General features: G+C 39.1%; 1 protein-coding gene across 1 annotated transcript; it reads left to right on the forward strand.

The window, feature by feature from the left end:
* Positions 1-562: 562 nt before the first annotated feature.
* Positions 563-13,062, forward strand: tmc1 (transmembrane channel-like 1). Its single transcript, XM_033619680.2, has 20 exons — positions 563-599; positions 3,094-3,117; positions 3,633-4,119; positions 4,253-4,441; positions 4,575-4,665; positions 4,772-4,853; positions 6,780-6,886; positions 7,015-7,113; positions 7,262-7,404; positions 7,488-7,632; positions 7,720-7,914; positions 9,092-9,271; positions 9,352-9,504; positions 10,204-10,332; positions 10,517-10,584; positions 10,744-10,983; positions 11,064-11,189; positions 11,328-11,406; positions 12,063-12,198; positions 12,801-13,062. Exons 1-20 carry the CDS (start codon positions 563-565, stop codon positions 13,022-13,024), a joined length of 2,934 nt encoding a protein of 977 aa, XP_033475571.2. The 3' UTR covers positions 13,025-13,062.
* The last annotated feature ends 610 nt before the right edge of the window (positions 13,063-13,672 follow it).

Consider the following 13,672-nt stretch of genomic DNA (forward strand, 5'->3'; position numbering starts at 1 on the left):
TTGAACGTCACTTCTCAGTGAACCCTTACAGCTGAGTCATATGAACCCTAACAGCCGAGTCATGTTATGATACAGTGAAAACAACCTCTCATGACCCTCACTTTCACCTGCTGCTCCCATAACCCTCATGTTTTAGTCTTCTTTAGTACACACACACACACACACACACACACACACACACACACGGCAGCATAAAGGCAGTCATAACTGTTTTGAATAATTGATCACTAGTGAAATTGCGTGGCTCTAGGGTTTCCATGCTGTCATTGTCCCTGTTTCGGGTCGATGGGTGGCGAGGAAAAAGTAAACTTCTCATGCGAGTTACTCATCATGTACCAGCCCTTCATCACACACACACATATTCACAGACACACACACAAACACACACACTCTTCATTCCTATGGCAGTGAGTGGGCTTGGATATGCAGCATCCTTCACTGTAAGGATACAGAAGGAGAGAGACCACTGAAACCCTGCAGCTTCACTTCCACCTCACATACACGCAGAGTCCGCTGGATGCTCGGGCGACTGTTGTAGAGGTTAAAGGACCATGAGAGGACGATGCCTCGAGACAGTCTGATCACCTCTGAGAATGACAGTAAGACCATCATTATATTTCCATGACCAAATTGCTGTGCTGGTTTTCACATAATATAACTATATTTGTTAATATATATATATTTGTTAATAGAGGACCTTCATTATTGTTACATGTGGAGATGAAGTGTGATAAATGTACTGGCCATAATGTGCTGTAAATTATCCTCAATTCAAGGTTTATGTCAGCATGCTCATTACTGATTAGTTAACAAAAGCAAAGCCCTTTGGTTTCTGTGTTTGTAGTGTGTTGATGATATTGTTGTGATAACTGATCTGAACCTATTTTTGGACAAAAGCATCCACATTTATTGAGTTTAATAGAGCCTTAAGTTCATTAATATGCTAGAACAGATAATTAATACAATGCCTCTGTTTACACTGGATTTCTAGTTTTAATCATCAATAAAAGGCCGACCATCCACCACCTTTATCCGCTGCTTTCTTGCATCCCACTCACTCAGCTGCATATTTGGGAGCTGGCCTCTGGCCCTCGGCTGTCTCCCCAGCCTTGTGGGCTTAGCCACCCCGTCTCCCTTCATTAGGCCATTGTTTGTCTCTTTTGTGCCCCTCCGCTGCACACGGCCGTAATGACCCGTGTGCTGGCCACTCCGGTTACACTAAGGGCACACATCAAAGGGCCGACTACATAAATATCAGTTCAATTTGTCAGTGGTCCTCTTTGTTTTCCTCTTTACCCCCCCTTTACTGCAGGATAATAGTGCCACCAGGTATACAGTAAGGTAAGCTTAGCTCAACCAGTGAAAGGGGTCAGTGTTCTGTTGACGAAATTAAGAAGTAGGCTGGATTTATAAAGCTGAGGTCATCTGAGGATAAAGAGGGTTGATTATGTCATAGATATATTGAAATCAATACAAAAACAACAACAACAGATGAACATGAGACAACAGAAAAGCATGACAATAAAATATGAATTATTAAAAGGAGAAAAAAATCATTACAGAAATATTTACTATCATGACTTGTTTTCAGAAAGAGAAAAATAGCCCCTACTTAGCTACAACAACATATAAAAATGCTAAATTATATTCTATGGCTCAGTAAGTATTACAAATTGGTCGGACTTCTAAATAGAAATTTTCAGCATTAAAAAAAAATGTTTACAGTAGACTTCTCTGTACTGCAACTTCATGATTATGTGTATAGTAAAACTATGATTACCTCAGTGTAGACAAGTTTGCCAGTTTTGAGTCAGGCCAACTTAAACTGTCAATAGTGAACTCATGTTTTTATTTTACCAAGCAATTTACCAAACAGCTTTAGAGAGTGTGATTCCATATGGCATTCAGGTGTGGTATGGCAGCCTGTCGGTGCAGTTAAAGACTGAACTTGCATGCCTTTCACAAACAGCCATGAAAATCAAAAGGAAAATGGAACATCATTCATCTTCTATATGAGGAGTCTGTGCTTCGGGAGGTCAAAATGCCAAACTGTACATTAAACCAACAAAAATTCATTCATCCCGTCCTCCATCAAAATACTCCACAGCAATAGGTTACTTTGACTCAGTGACCAGAATACTGCAACCTGACTATCTATTATCTGGCTTGGTTATACTTGGTTTTACGGTGTGAAACTAGCAAATCATGTGTGGTTGTGTAATGTCTTTTTTTTTTTTTTTTTTTTTTTGAAAGTGTCTGATTTTATCTGGTTTTGTTAGGGGAAATTATTGCTTTTATTATTTATGGAACTTAGGTACGTCAGTGCAAGTTTTCACATGTATGATGTCTATATGTGTGTGTCTCTGTGTGCATGTTGTATGATGCAGCAGCTTTGAGTCCACTGTGTAGTGATCACTTTCAGAAGTTTTGATAATGTGTCCAATCTTGTAACTTATGTCCAACGTATCATTCATGTGACTCATCAAATTTAGTTGCTTTAGAACATGATTAGCTCATTGGCATGTTCTTGCCAGCATGTATTAAATTTGGATAAAATTCTCCAAAAGCCTTCTATTTTTCTAATTTGAAGAATGTTACATGGTGTAGCCTGGTGTGTGTCTTGTTATGTCTCTCAGCTGAGACACATGGACGTTATCTCTGTCATGAAAATTAAAACTATGCAAACTGTGATAAAGATACAGGTATCCTTATCAGTTTCTCCCTTTCCGTCCTTCTACAACAAATGCTGCAACTGTGGCTATCCAATTTAACTGTATCTGCATACATGTCTACAAAATGTCTTATTGCTAAAAAATGTTTATGCTGTAGCTCAGGAGACATCACTGGATTATACTATAATTGATCAAATTTAAAGTCAAGCATAAGAGCAAACTGATACTGACACAACAGGTGTAAATTATTATAACTTGGTGGTCATTAACTGTAATAGTAATTAGAAGTTGTAACAACATAAAAATGCAGCCTACTTCAACCTGACATAAGTTACCAGAGGTGAAAATTCTAAGTTGGAGAAACTCAAATATGTTGAGTTTTCTCGACTTTTTCATTTGTAACTTTATCTCTCTCCCACAGTTGACATTGGACTGGAATTTGAAGGTGAGTGGGTCTTTATGTTATAAAAGAAATCAAAAAGTGTCCCTATGATTCAGTCCATTTGCACTGGTAAGGTGATCATGATTTTTTCAAAATAAACTAACTTATTAGAGAAGCAGAGGAGTCTGGACGTCCTACTGGCTCTTAGTATATTTTTTCTCATTTTTGTTCTGTGCCTGGGTTTTGGATTATGTTGGAGCTGTTTGACAAGTTGTTCCTTCACTTCTGTCTCTGCTGCAACCCATCAGCCTCACAGCTTAACCAGTTCATCTGCTGCAGTTCTTTCTTCCCCCATACCCATTCCTGTATAATATATACACCTCCCTTTGCCTCTTTATTATGACCAATGTCCCCGGTTATCACACAGAAACTTCACAATAGTGTAAAATAATGGGGTGAATATGGGTTTATAGCACCGCAGAGAGAAAGAAAGTAATATCACTGAAGTATCAGTGAGTGTAAATGATATGTGTTGCAACACTGAATATACACAGCATCTACATTTTTTTTTACTTCAGGTGATGAGGATGAAGTTTTCACTTTTGAAGAGGAGCATGAGAGGGAAAGACACAGAGGCAAAAGAAGAGATGGTGACAGAGAGAAAAAAAAGAGGAGAAATGGGAGGAGAAAAAGATCATCCAGAGCAGCAGAAGGGGAAGAAGAATTACAGACCAGGCCTGAGAAAAGGGAGAAGGGCAGGAGAAAGAGATCAAGGAGTGATCAAGAAGCAAAAGGAAGAGAGAGGGACGAGGAGGAGCAGCCCAAAATAAAAAGCAATAAGGTGACAAAAACAAGGAAGAATATTAAGAATGAAAAAACAAGAAAAATGGAGGAGGAGAAGGAGGACGACAAGGGAGAAGATGGAGAAAGAAATGCCAAGGGTAAAAAGAAACATGGAAGTGCCAAAAAGGAGCAGAGAGAGGATGATGAAGGTAAACATACAGTGAAGGTGAAAGAACAGGAAGTTAAGAAGAAGAAGAAGCACAAGAGAGTAGTTGAAACAAGGTGAGTATTATCTTACAACTTCACCTCATCTGTAGTTTCCTGCTGATGAAAACTATTGTGATCTTTTCATTCTGCAGAGTGACATGCACACAAGAAAGGTGCAAAGACATATAACTACTCCTCTGTGCCTCAGTTCAGAGCAGGAGACAAGTGAGCAAGATGACACTGAAGAAGAGGACAATGAGGAGAAAGAGGTGAGGCCAGAGTCTCTGTCACCGGAGGAGCTGGAGAAGCTGAAGGAAGCTGTGGAGGAGAGGAAGAAACTGATCCAAGGTCTGAGGGGAAAACCCTGGCCAATGAAAAAGAAACTTGTGATTTTGCGGTAAATTAACTCAACATGTTATCATCAAAGTGCACTTTGAATTAGGATCCTGAAACAATCGGAATGAGTTTTCAGCTGTACAACAACATTGGACCTGTGACTCACTTTAATTGAATTGTCTTCTGCTTTGCAGGGAGTCTCAGGAGTTTGTGGAGAAATATGAGGGAGCTTTGGGGAAAGGGAAAGGCAGGAAGCTCTATGCATACAAGGTCATGATGACCAAGGTGAGCAGTCGCAGACTAATTTAATATGACCATCTATTGACATACTTATCACAATAATCATACTGAATGTGTCGTGCATTTTAATGTAATTATATTGCATTTGTAGAAATGGATGAAGTTTCAAAGGGACTTTGAAAACTTCAAAACTGCCTGTATTCCATGGGAGATGAAAATCAAGGAGATTGAAAGTAAGTTTGGTTTATGTTGAATATATATATATATATATATATATATATATATATATATATATATATTAATATATATATATTAATATTTCTCATATTCTCCAACTTCATGTCATATTCAAGACTTTAAATAGTCTAAGGAGACTACACCAGATGAATCATACAGCTCATACTGTATGTCTTGCAGGCCTCTCAACAATCTGACAGCCTGCCCGTGGGCCGTCATATGGTTTATGCGATGATGATGATATGTTATGATATGTAAACAACTGCTGTGTTTATGTTGTTTTCTCACACAACCTATCATTTGAAAGCTACACTGCTTGCGGTTGGACTGATGCGGACCATTTCAAGATACAACCACCACAGCAGAGTCAATAAACCTTCCGTCAGACAAACAACGAACAAACAAACCATTATAATCCAGAGATCGATAATATTCCAACAAAAACTCTTATACTCCTAAAGATCCCGGCCATCTAAATCCAGGGAAATATTTAGAAGACATTATTGCATCATTTTAAATGTTCATATTTCTTGACGTATATTCCTAATAACTCCCTCTAGTTAACTCCAATATTGTCACATAAATCTTGTTGATAGCTCTCTGTCAAAATGGTGGCTGAACTCTGAGCTTTTGATTGACAGGAACTTCCATGTCACCTCCATACCCTACAGTGAGAGCTGCAGACACACTCCATTTGTAGCATACACAGCACGTCACTACAAATTGTGCCCACCACAAGTACAAGACAAACCCACCAGGTGGATGCCTGTCTGAACCCTGCTACAATGCTTCAGTGTAGTAAATAAATGACACTGACTGTATCGGTAATGCACTTTATACTTCATAATACATGATTTACTTTATAAGTAACGAGATGTAACCCTACCCATTATCCTCACCCTAACCTTTACCACCTCCCTTTTAATGTAATACTTCATAGCTAATGTTAGCTAATCACTAACTTGCATTGGCATTGGCATGAGTAATGAGATGTAGCCTTCCCATTATCCCTACCCTCACCTTAACCACCTCTCTTTTAACGTCATACTTCATAGCTAGCTAATTGCTAACTTAGAAATTCCGTCGGGACTTCTACTTCCAAGCCATGGAGGTGGGTGAGTCATGGTCATGTCGCTACAGATGGGGTCACATAGCTGCTCCAGCTGCAGTTATACCTACTTGCCTACAATAGCCAGACGGGCCTGCCTCATCTCTCATGTTACAGAGCCAATCTCAAGCAAACAGCTGGCCTAATGGTTTATGGGTCTTGCGGTCAATGACACTCCAGCACTTTTGAACGGGCTACTGGCATCGTATACTGTTATAAATGTACAGAAATGATAAACAAATGGCTCCTTTCCTAATGGGAAAAGGTTAAGTGTTTTTATATAAAGTAAGTTCCTAAATAGACATTTCTGTCTTTGATGACTTCTTTTTCACTCATATTCATAAATTCAGTACATTGTTTTACCCTCTTTTTTATGTAAGTGCCTGAAACAAACCCCTAGAAAAACATGTGTTTATTATTTTTCTGTAGTAAAATTATCTACTTTGAATTTGGACCAGGTGAGGCTTCATGATATGGTCCTTTTGTGTTTTCTAGCTAAGAAGTCCCAGTTCTAGTCATCCACAGCATCTTTTTTTCAAGAAAATATTTAGGTGAAGATTAAAAAAAATGTTTATTTCAGTGTGTTGAAACTTGCATTTACAGTGATTCTGACTGTTAGGGGAAAAATATTCCGTGCTACCTTTTAAATGAGACCATGCATGTACATGTAATGGAACAAGAATAGCTTTCAGTTTACTTTGGGTATGCCTTAGATTGCAATTTTAGGTGAATTTAGATGAATTTTACAGGAATTATGAGTTTTCCAGCGTCCCTGCCATCCTCATATCTCGTATTTATTCTGTCTGTCTCTCAGGTCATTTTGGCTCCTCAGTTGCCTCTTACTTCATCTTCCTGAGGTGGATGTATGGCATCAACATGATCTTGTTTTGTCTGACCTTTGGGTTGGTTATGGTGCCAGAGGTAATGCACATGGCTTTTGCTTTCATCATGATTTCTGTGTCTGTAGTTTTGCTCCCATGTATATTTTCCTGTTTGTTCTCATGACTTTTTCCAATAACCCTCCTTGCTCCCCTTCTTGTTTCTAACAGGCATTAATGGGGCGGCCCTATGGCAGCATCCCAAGAAAGACTGTCCCCAGGGCAGAGGAGGGCAGCGCCATGGACTTTGCTGTCTTATGGGACTTTGGAGTCAGTTCAATATACATGTGCAACATCATACTCACAAGCTCTTGAAACAGCATTATGTGTTTTTGTTACATAAGCCTGTGAGTCACTTTACATCGTGAAAAATAATGATGCATTCTTTGTTGTGCATCACCTCAACTAAAATCCACAGGGTTACGCTCAGTATTCAGTCCTCTTCTATGGTTACTACAACAACCAGCGTGCCATTGGCTGGCTTAAGTTCCGGATGCCTCTGTCATACTTCCTGGTTGGTGTGGGAACAGTGGCCTATAGCTATATGGTGGTCATAAGAACGTACGTGTATCATGACTACATACAATCGATTATTTTAGGCACAATAAATGTTATACTGAATCTGTACTTGTTTCTGATTACAGAATGGCCCGTAATGCAAATGAGACGGGGGTCGGAGATGATAACAGCTTTAACTTCAGCTGGAAAATGTTCACCAGCTGGGACTATCTGATAGGAAACCCTGAAACAGCGGACAATAAGTTTGCCTCCATCACCACCAGTTTCAAGGTCAGTGCAGCTGATCCAGTACAGCGACTGATGCCACTGATATCACATTCATCTATATCCTGCATATCCCTCTGGTTTCCTCTCCAGGAGGCAATCTTAGAGGAGCAGGAGAGCCGAAAGGATGATAACATCCATCTGACTCGTTTTCTGCGTGTGCTGGCCAACTTCCTGGTCTTGTGCTGCTTGGCAGGAAGTGGATACCTCATCTACTTTGTAGTGCGACGCTCTCAGAAGTTTGCCCTTGATGGACTGGAGAACCACACCTGGTGGGAAAGGAATGAGGTAGCAATGAGAAATGAGTGACAAACAGACAAAGTGTATGAATCCTTTTAGCAGCAGGCAAGACTTTCTGAGCAAGTTAATTTGATAAAATGGTGTGATTTATTAGCATAAAATTGAATATAGTAAGTATGTTTTCTTTAGTGTATAATCACCTGAAACAAAGAATTATTTTGTTTGTTACCTTAAAATGAGCTGTTTATATCTACATACAGAGCAGGTCCTAATCTTAAGGGTCCACCATGTTGTACTGCCATGTTTCTGCAGTAGCCCAGAACAGACAAAACCAAACACTGACTCTAGATAAGGCCATTTGCATTTTCGTGTCACTACAGTTCTCTCAGTTCTCTTGGCACAAGGGAGAAGTTTGAGTTGGTTGCAATCTGCAACTGATAAATGCCACTGAATTCTACACACTAGACCAGGGGTCTTGTTTTCATGCCAAAGACCCCTTAGCTCAAAGAGAGATGGAGCAGGGACCCCTCACTACATATATTTTATAAAATTAAGTTGCACTTGATATAATTCTCTGAATATTTTTGGGTGTTCTCTCGGTAATGCTTGCCTGTAGCTGCTAAGTAAGCAGCAGTTTTAGCATGGCCAGGTGTATTAGCTTCACCCTCTGCACTTTCGCGAGTGGTTTCTGTGGAGAAGGGTGTGTCGAGTTTCTTCCTCAGAAAATTACAAAACAGAAGAATGACAGTACTCTTGGAATGATAATACAATTGACAAATATGTTTCAGTAGTATGTAAATGTTAGTGAACTGTTTCACCTCATTGTTATGGATTGGTGCTGTACAAAAAAAAGTGCTGCACAGTGATTTAGCTTTAGCTACCTCACATGATTGCTCAAGGATTCAAGGGTAACAGTTGGTTATCATTAATGCTATGTATTATAAATTACAAGTTGTTCTTTTTTTTATGAATCGGCTCATCTTCACTAATGATATTACATTCATGTTAATGTATATTTTCTGACACGTTTTAATTTTAGAATCAAAAAACACAAACAATTTTAAACTAAAACTTAAATTATCAGAGAGTAATTTGGTGGCCCTCCTGCAGTAACCCTGAGGATCCAGGCACCAGACCTGTAAGAATTTGGCTTGTAGTCCTTTCATAGCAGGAAAAGCACACGTGTAGTTGTACACATTAATGATTATTCATTTATGTTTCTCAGGTGAACATGGTCATGTCATTACTGGGGATGTTTTGCCCCATGCTGTTTGACGTCATCAGCGCCCTGGAGAACTACCACCCTCGTGTCGCCCTGCAGTGGCAGCTGGGTCGCATCTTTGCCCTCTTCTTGGGAAATCTCTACACCTTCATCATCGCACTCATGGATGAGATCAACCTCAAAGTGAGAGCTAGAGCTTGCAGACATGATCATTTTTACAATTTTATAACATACATGACCTTTGGTGTGCATATGTATTACAGAGGGAAGAGGAAAAGATAGTCAAGTTTAATATAACCACGTGGGAAGCAAGTCTTTTCAACGGTACGGTATCAGAAAACAGCACAGCTCCACCCGTCACTATTCAGCCTGCTGATGTTCCCAGAGGGCCCTGCTGGGAGACCATGGTGGGCCAGGTCAGTGTGCATGTGTGTGTTTGTGTATAAACCATTATGTAACTGTATGATGTAATTGTTTTGACGGCATAAAGTTATGGAAAGTGACCAATGTTAAATAAGAATATAAGACAATATGAAATAATCATTTGAATAAATATAAACAAAATGGGTAATATAACAACTGATTGTGACTTTTTAATAGAATACTTTTTTAAACTCAGTACAGAAGATGACCTTTTATATCAATATTTACACCTATTCACTTCACAAACGTGGCAGGGGCGATTTTGTGATTGGCTGTTGATTTGGTATTACGTAAACAGACACTTTAATAGAGCCATCTTTTACTGGAGATTTTCAATATCTTTTTTGTTTATTTCACAATTTACTTTTTGATACTGACAATTTTGACAACAAAATGGAAATGTGTTCTGATCACACTGATAGAAAGTCAAGGAAAAAGAAAGTTTGTGTGATTTAAGATGTGCATTAAAATTAAATACAGTGTATTTTATATTGGGTGGAACATACAGTTAAATTTGAGTTACATAAACTAACCTGTATATGCATGTTAAATACTGAGACATGTATACCATTATAAAGTGGTAAACCTCTGTTTGGTGACCTCCACTATCATCAATATCTTTTAAACTATTAATAACATTAGATTAAATATATACAGACTGCATATACGATATGATGCTTCATCCTTTGCAGGAGTTTGTCCGGCTGATCATATCTGACACTATGACAACCTACATCACGCTGCTGATCGGCGACTTCCTGAGAGCCGTGCTTGTTCGTTTCCTCAACTACTGCTGGTGTTGGGATCTTGAGGCCGGATTTGTGAGTCATCTGTTCCGACTTATCACAGTGACTGTGCCTCTGAAATTCAACAGAGCGTATAATTTATTTTAGATTTCACATTCAAAATGTGCACCTTTGTGTAGAAGTGAATTTAAATGTTGGTTCTGAAACATGAGTCACAGCAACAGAGTTATTTTTGTCTTTTTTGTGTCTTTTGTGAAAGCCGTCCTACTCTGAGTTTGATGTCAGTGGGAATGTACTGGGCCTGATCTTCAATCAGGGAATGATATGGTGAGAAAACAACATTAATTTTATTTCAATCAGCAGGTTCAAAAACACATATTAAGCACTACAATTTTCATTTTTGTGGTTAAATTACAACCTGCAGCAATAGTATGATAGAAAACTACATCAGTGTGTCTTAGTGTTTGGCCTAATGTTTTCCTCTAGGATGGGTGCTTTCTATGCCCCCTGCCTGCCGGCCCTGAACGTCCTCAGACTCCATGTGTCCATGTACCTGCAGTGCTGGGCTGTGATGTGCTGTAATGTGCCGCAGGAAAGAGTTTTCAAGGCCTCTGGCTCCAACAACTTCTACATGGCCATGTTGCTGGTCATCCTCTTCCTGTCCACTCTGCCTGCCATCTACACTATCGTCACCATCCCCCCTTCCTTTGACTGTGGGCCCTTCAGGTAATGATGCTTCTTCGGGGGATCTGGTGTTTACAATTTGATGCCTTGACTTTATGTCACAATCATTCTCTTCTCTTTAGTGGGAAAAAACGTATGTTTGATGTGATCCAGGAGACTCTGGAGTCGGACTTCCCTGCCTGGTTTAGTAGAGTGTTCAGCTATGCCTCTAACCCTGGGCTGGTTCTACCATTCATATTACTTATGGTGTGAGTCAGCAGCAGACCACATGAATATATATTTTTGCACATCTTAAGAGGTTTTGCATGGTCATGTTGTCGGCATTTCCTTTTAGTAGTAAAGATTTAGGTTCTTTGATAATAATAATCTTTTATATTATCTTTCAGACTGGCCATTTACTACCTGCAATCCACATCAAAAAGCTACAAAGAAGCTAATGTGGAACTGAAGAAAAAACTACAAACGGTAACCAAAATCAGACTCTGATTTCCCTCTCATCTAGCACTGGTACTGTTACTCTTGTGTGCTTTTGAATACGCATAAATAAATAAAATTCACACTTGAAAACTTCTCATAAATTCCACTCACAGTCAAGTGATGACGATGGAAATTTTGTTCAAGAATAGTGTGACATACTCAGTGTGGAGTGTAACGAATTGATAGTTCTGTCTGATATTGGGCAAGTGACATGCAACATGTCACATTGTTAACCTCTAACACTCTAAAAAAGAAGGGAAAGTGGAATTTTTGTCAAGTAAAGTTAAAATTTATGTTATTCATTTGCCGTCCAGATTTGCTTTTCCAATGCATTTTTGCAGCTTTGAAACTACCCAGCGGTCTGTAGTTGCACAAACAGACCACCCGAGGCCACTGTGGTGTCTGCCTGTGGCCACAGTAGTTGTGTTAGTATCATCACTCCAGCAGAGTGCAGCAGAGTCACAGCACACATTTGTCTAAACAGCTTGTCAAGAGCAGCAGCTGAATAAAAGTAGCTTAAATAAGATGTGCATGTCTGTATGCCTTATTCTACACTTCTAAACGGTTAAGAGATTTCTAGAGTTCTCATGATCCCAGTGAACTGAATATGTTCTCATAATAATTGCTTGTATGGCCCCTTATAGCAAAATGAGGAGAACAAGAAGAAGAACAAACGAGCAGCGCTGAAGGCACAGATGGATCTAGAGGAGGCCAGAAATGCTGCATCACAGGCTGCAGAGCATCAACAGAACAACAACGCTTCACTACAAGACCAAGAGGGTCAGACTTTTCACATCTAAGTAAAAATGAAAGAGACGATTTTTATCATGGGATTAAAAAGAAACATCCAATGCAAACAAATAAACAAACAAAAAAAAAATCTGTTAAACTTTAATTACAAAAGTTGCCTTTGGTCTCAAACACTGAATCTGACAAAACGTGGTAACAGGTTAAAAGACAAGACTAAAATATATCTGAATAAATGGAATAATTGAAATGAATTGTGAAAATAAATACTAAGCTTTATACTTTTCGTTTAACCTCCAATCACTTGTAAAGAAAAGCAAAAATGTTGTATTGTTTATCAGAAATCGGTTGATAAAAATCAATTCAAACTTGATTTTATTCATCTATTTAGCTTTCACTGGTCATTTTATTTTGCTTTTCTTTTGACACACATTCAGTTGTTTATCTCACTATTTCATATTTTCCCAGTAGCCCACCTGCTCCTTAGCACAGGCTAACTAACTTTGTTAGTGTTAGCTTGTTCACAAAAATGCTTTAGCAACTACTACAAGAGTGAACACACTGATGCTATAGCAGTGTACAGTATACAGTTAATAAATGACATATTTCTCCTGTCCTATCGTCTCCTTCAGCAGATGAAGAAGAGGACCACAGTAATAGTCAGACACTGCATCATGGTAAGAATGGACGTAACCCTCATCCTCCACTTAGAGACCAAGAGCACAAACTTCCAACCACCAGAGCCCCTGTCCCCAGGACCTATCACCACGGCAACTACGGGTCTCCTGGGTACCTCCCCGGATTCCCTCGGCAAAGTGAACCCAGGATGCACAGGGTGCCGAGTCTGCAGAGACACTGAAGTAGTGGAAAACAACATGTCAGCAAATATAACTCAAAACCAAGCACTTTACTGTAAAATTCAAGTCATTGAAAGTTAGTCTGTTAGTGCACACTCCTAAATAAACTGTGTATTTGTGGTTTAAAGAAGCTGTAAGGATTTCAAATTAGTAGTTGTTCCTTTGTTTACCAAATAAACATTAACAAGAGCAGCATCTCATTTTCTTTAAATGTTGCAATTCAGAATTCAGAATCAATCAGTGTACTAGTAAATTAAATCTCCAATAAATTGTAAATTCATTTGAAAGTTGAGTCAGCTGAAAACTCTCATACAAAATAGGGAGACTATTGGTGTGTCTTTATGCTACATAGGCTATAGACAGGAGTGCAGATTGCTTTCTGTCTTTATGATACATACAGAGGTGCCCAATTTTTCATATCACAGCAACTCATCACTCCTAGCTAATTATTTTTATACCTTTGTGCTGGCGACAGCCATGGCTGAAGGCATTATGTTTTTGGGTTGTTCGTCTGTATGTCCCATTCTCGTGCATGCAATATCTCAAGAATGTTTTGAGCGAATTTCTTCAAATTTGGGACAAACATCTACTGGGATTCAAGGATGAAGTGATTAGAATTTGGTGGTCAAAGGTCAAAGGTCAGGGTAACT

Source organism: Epinephelus lanceolatus, chromosome 9, assembly GCF_041903045.1.
Source record: "Epinephelus lanceolatus isolate andai-2023 chromosome 9, ASM4190304v1, whole genome shotgun sequence".
Taxonomy (NCBI): domain Eukaryota; kingdom Metazoa; phylum Chordata; class Actinopteri; order Perciformes; family Serranidae; genus Epinephelus; species Epinephelus lanceolatus.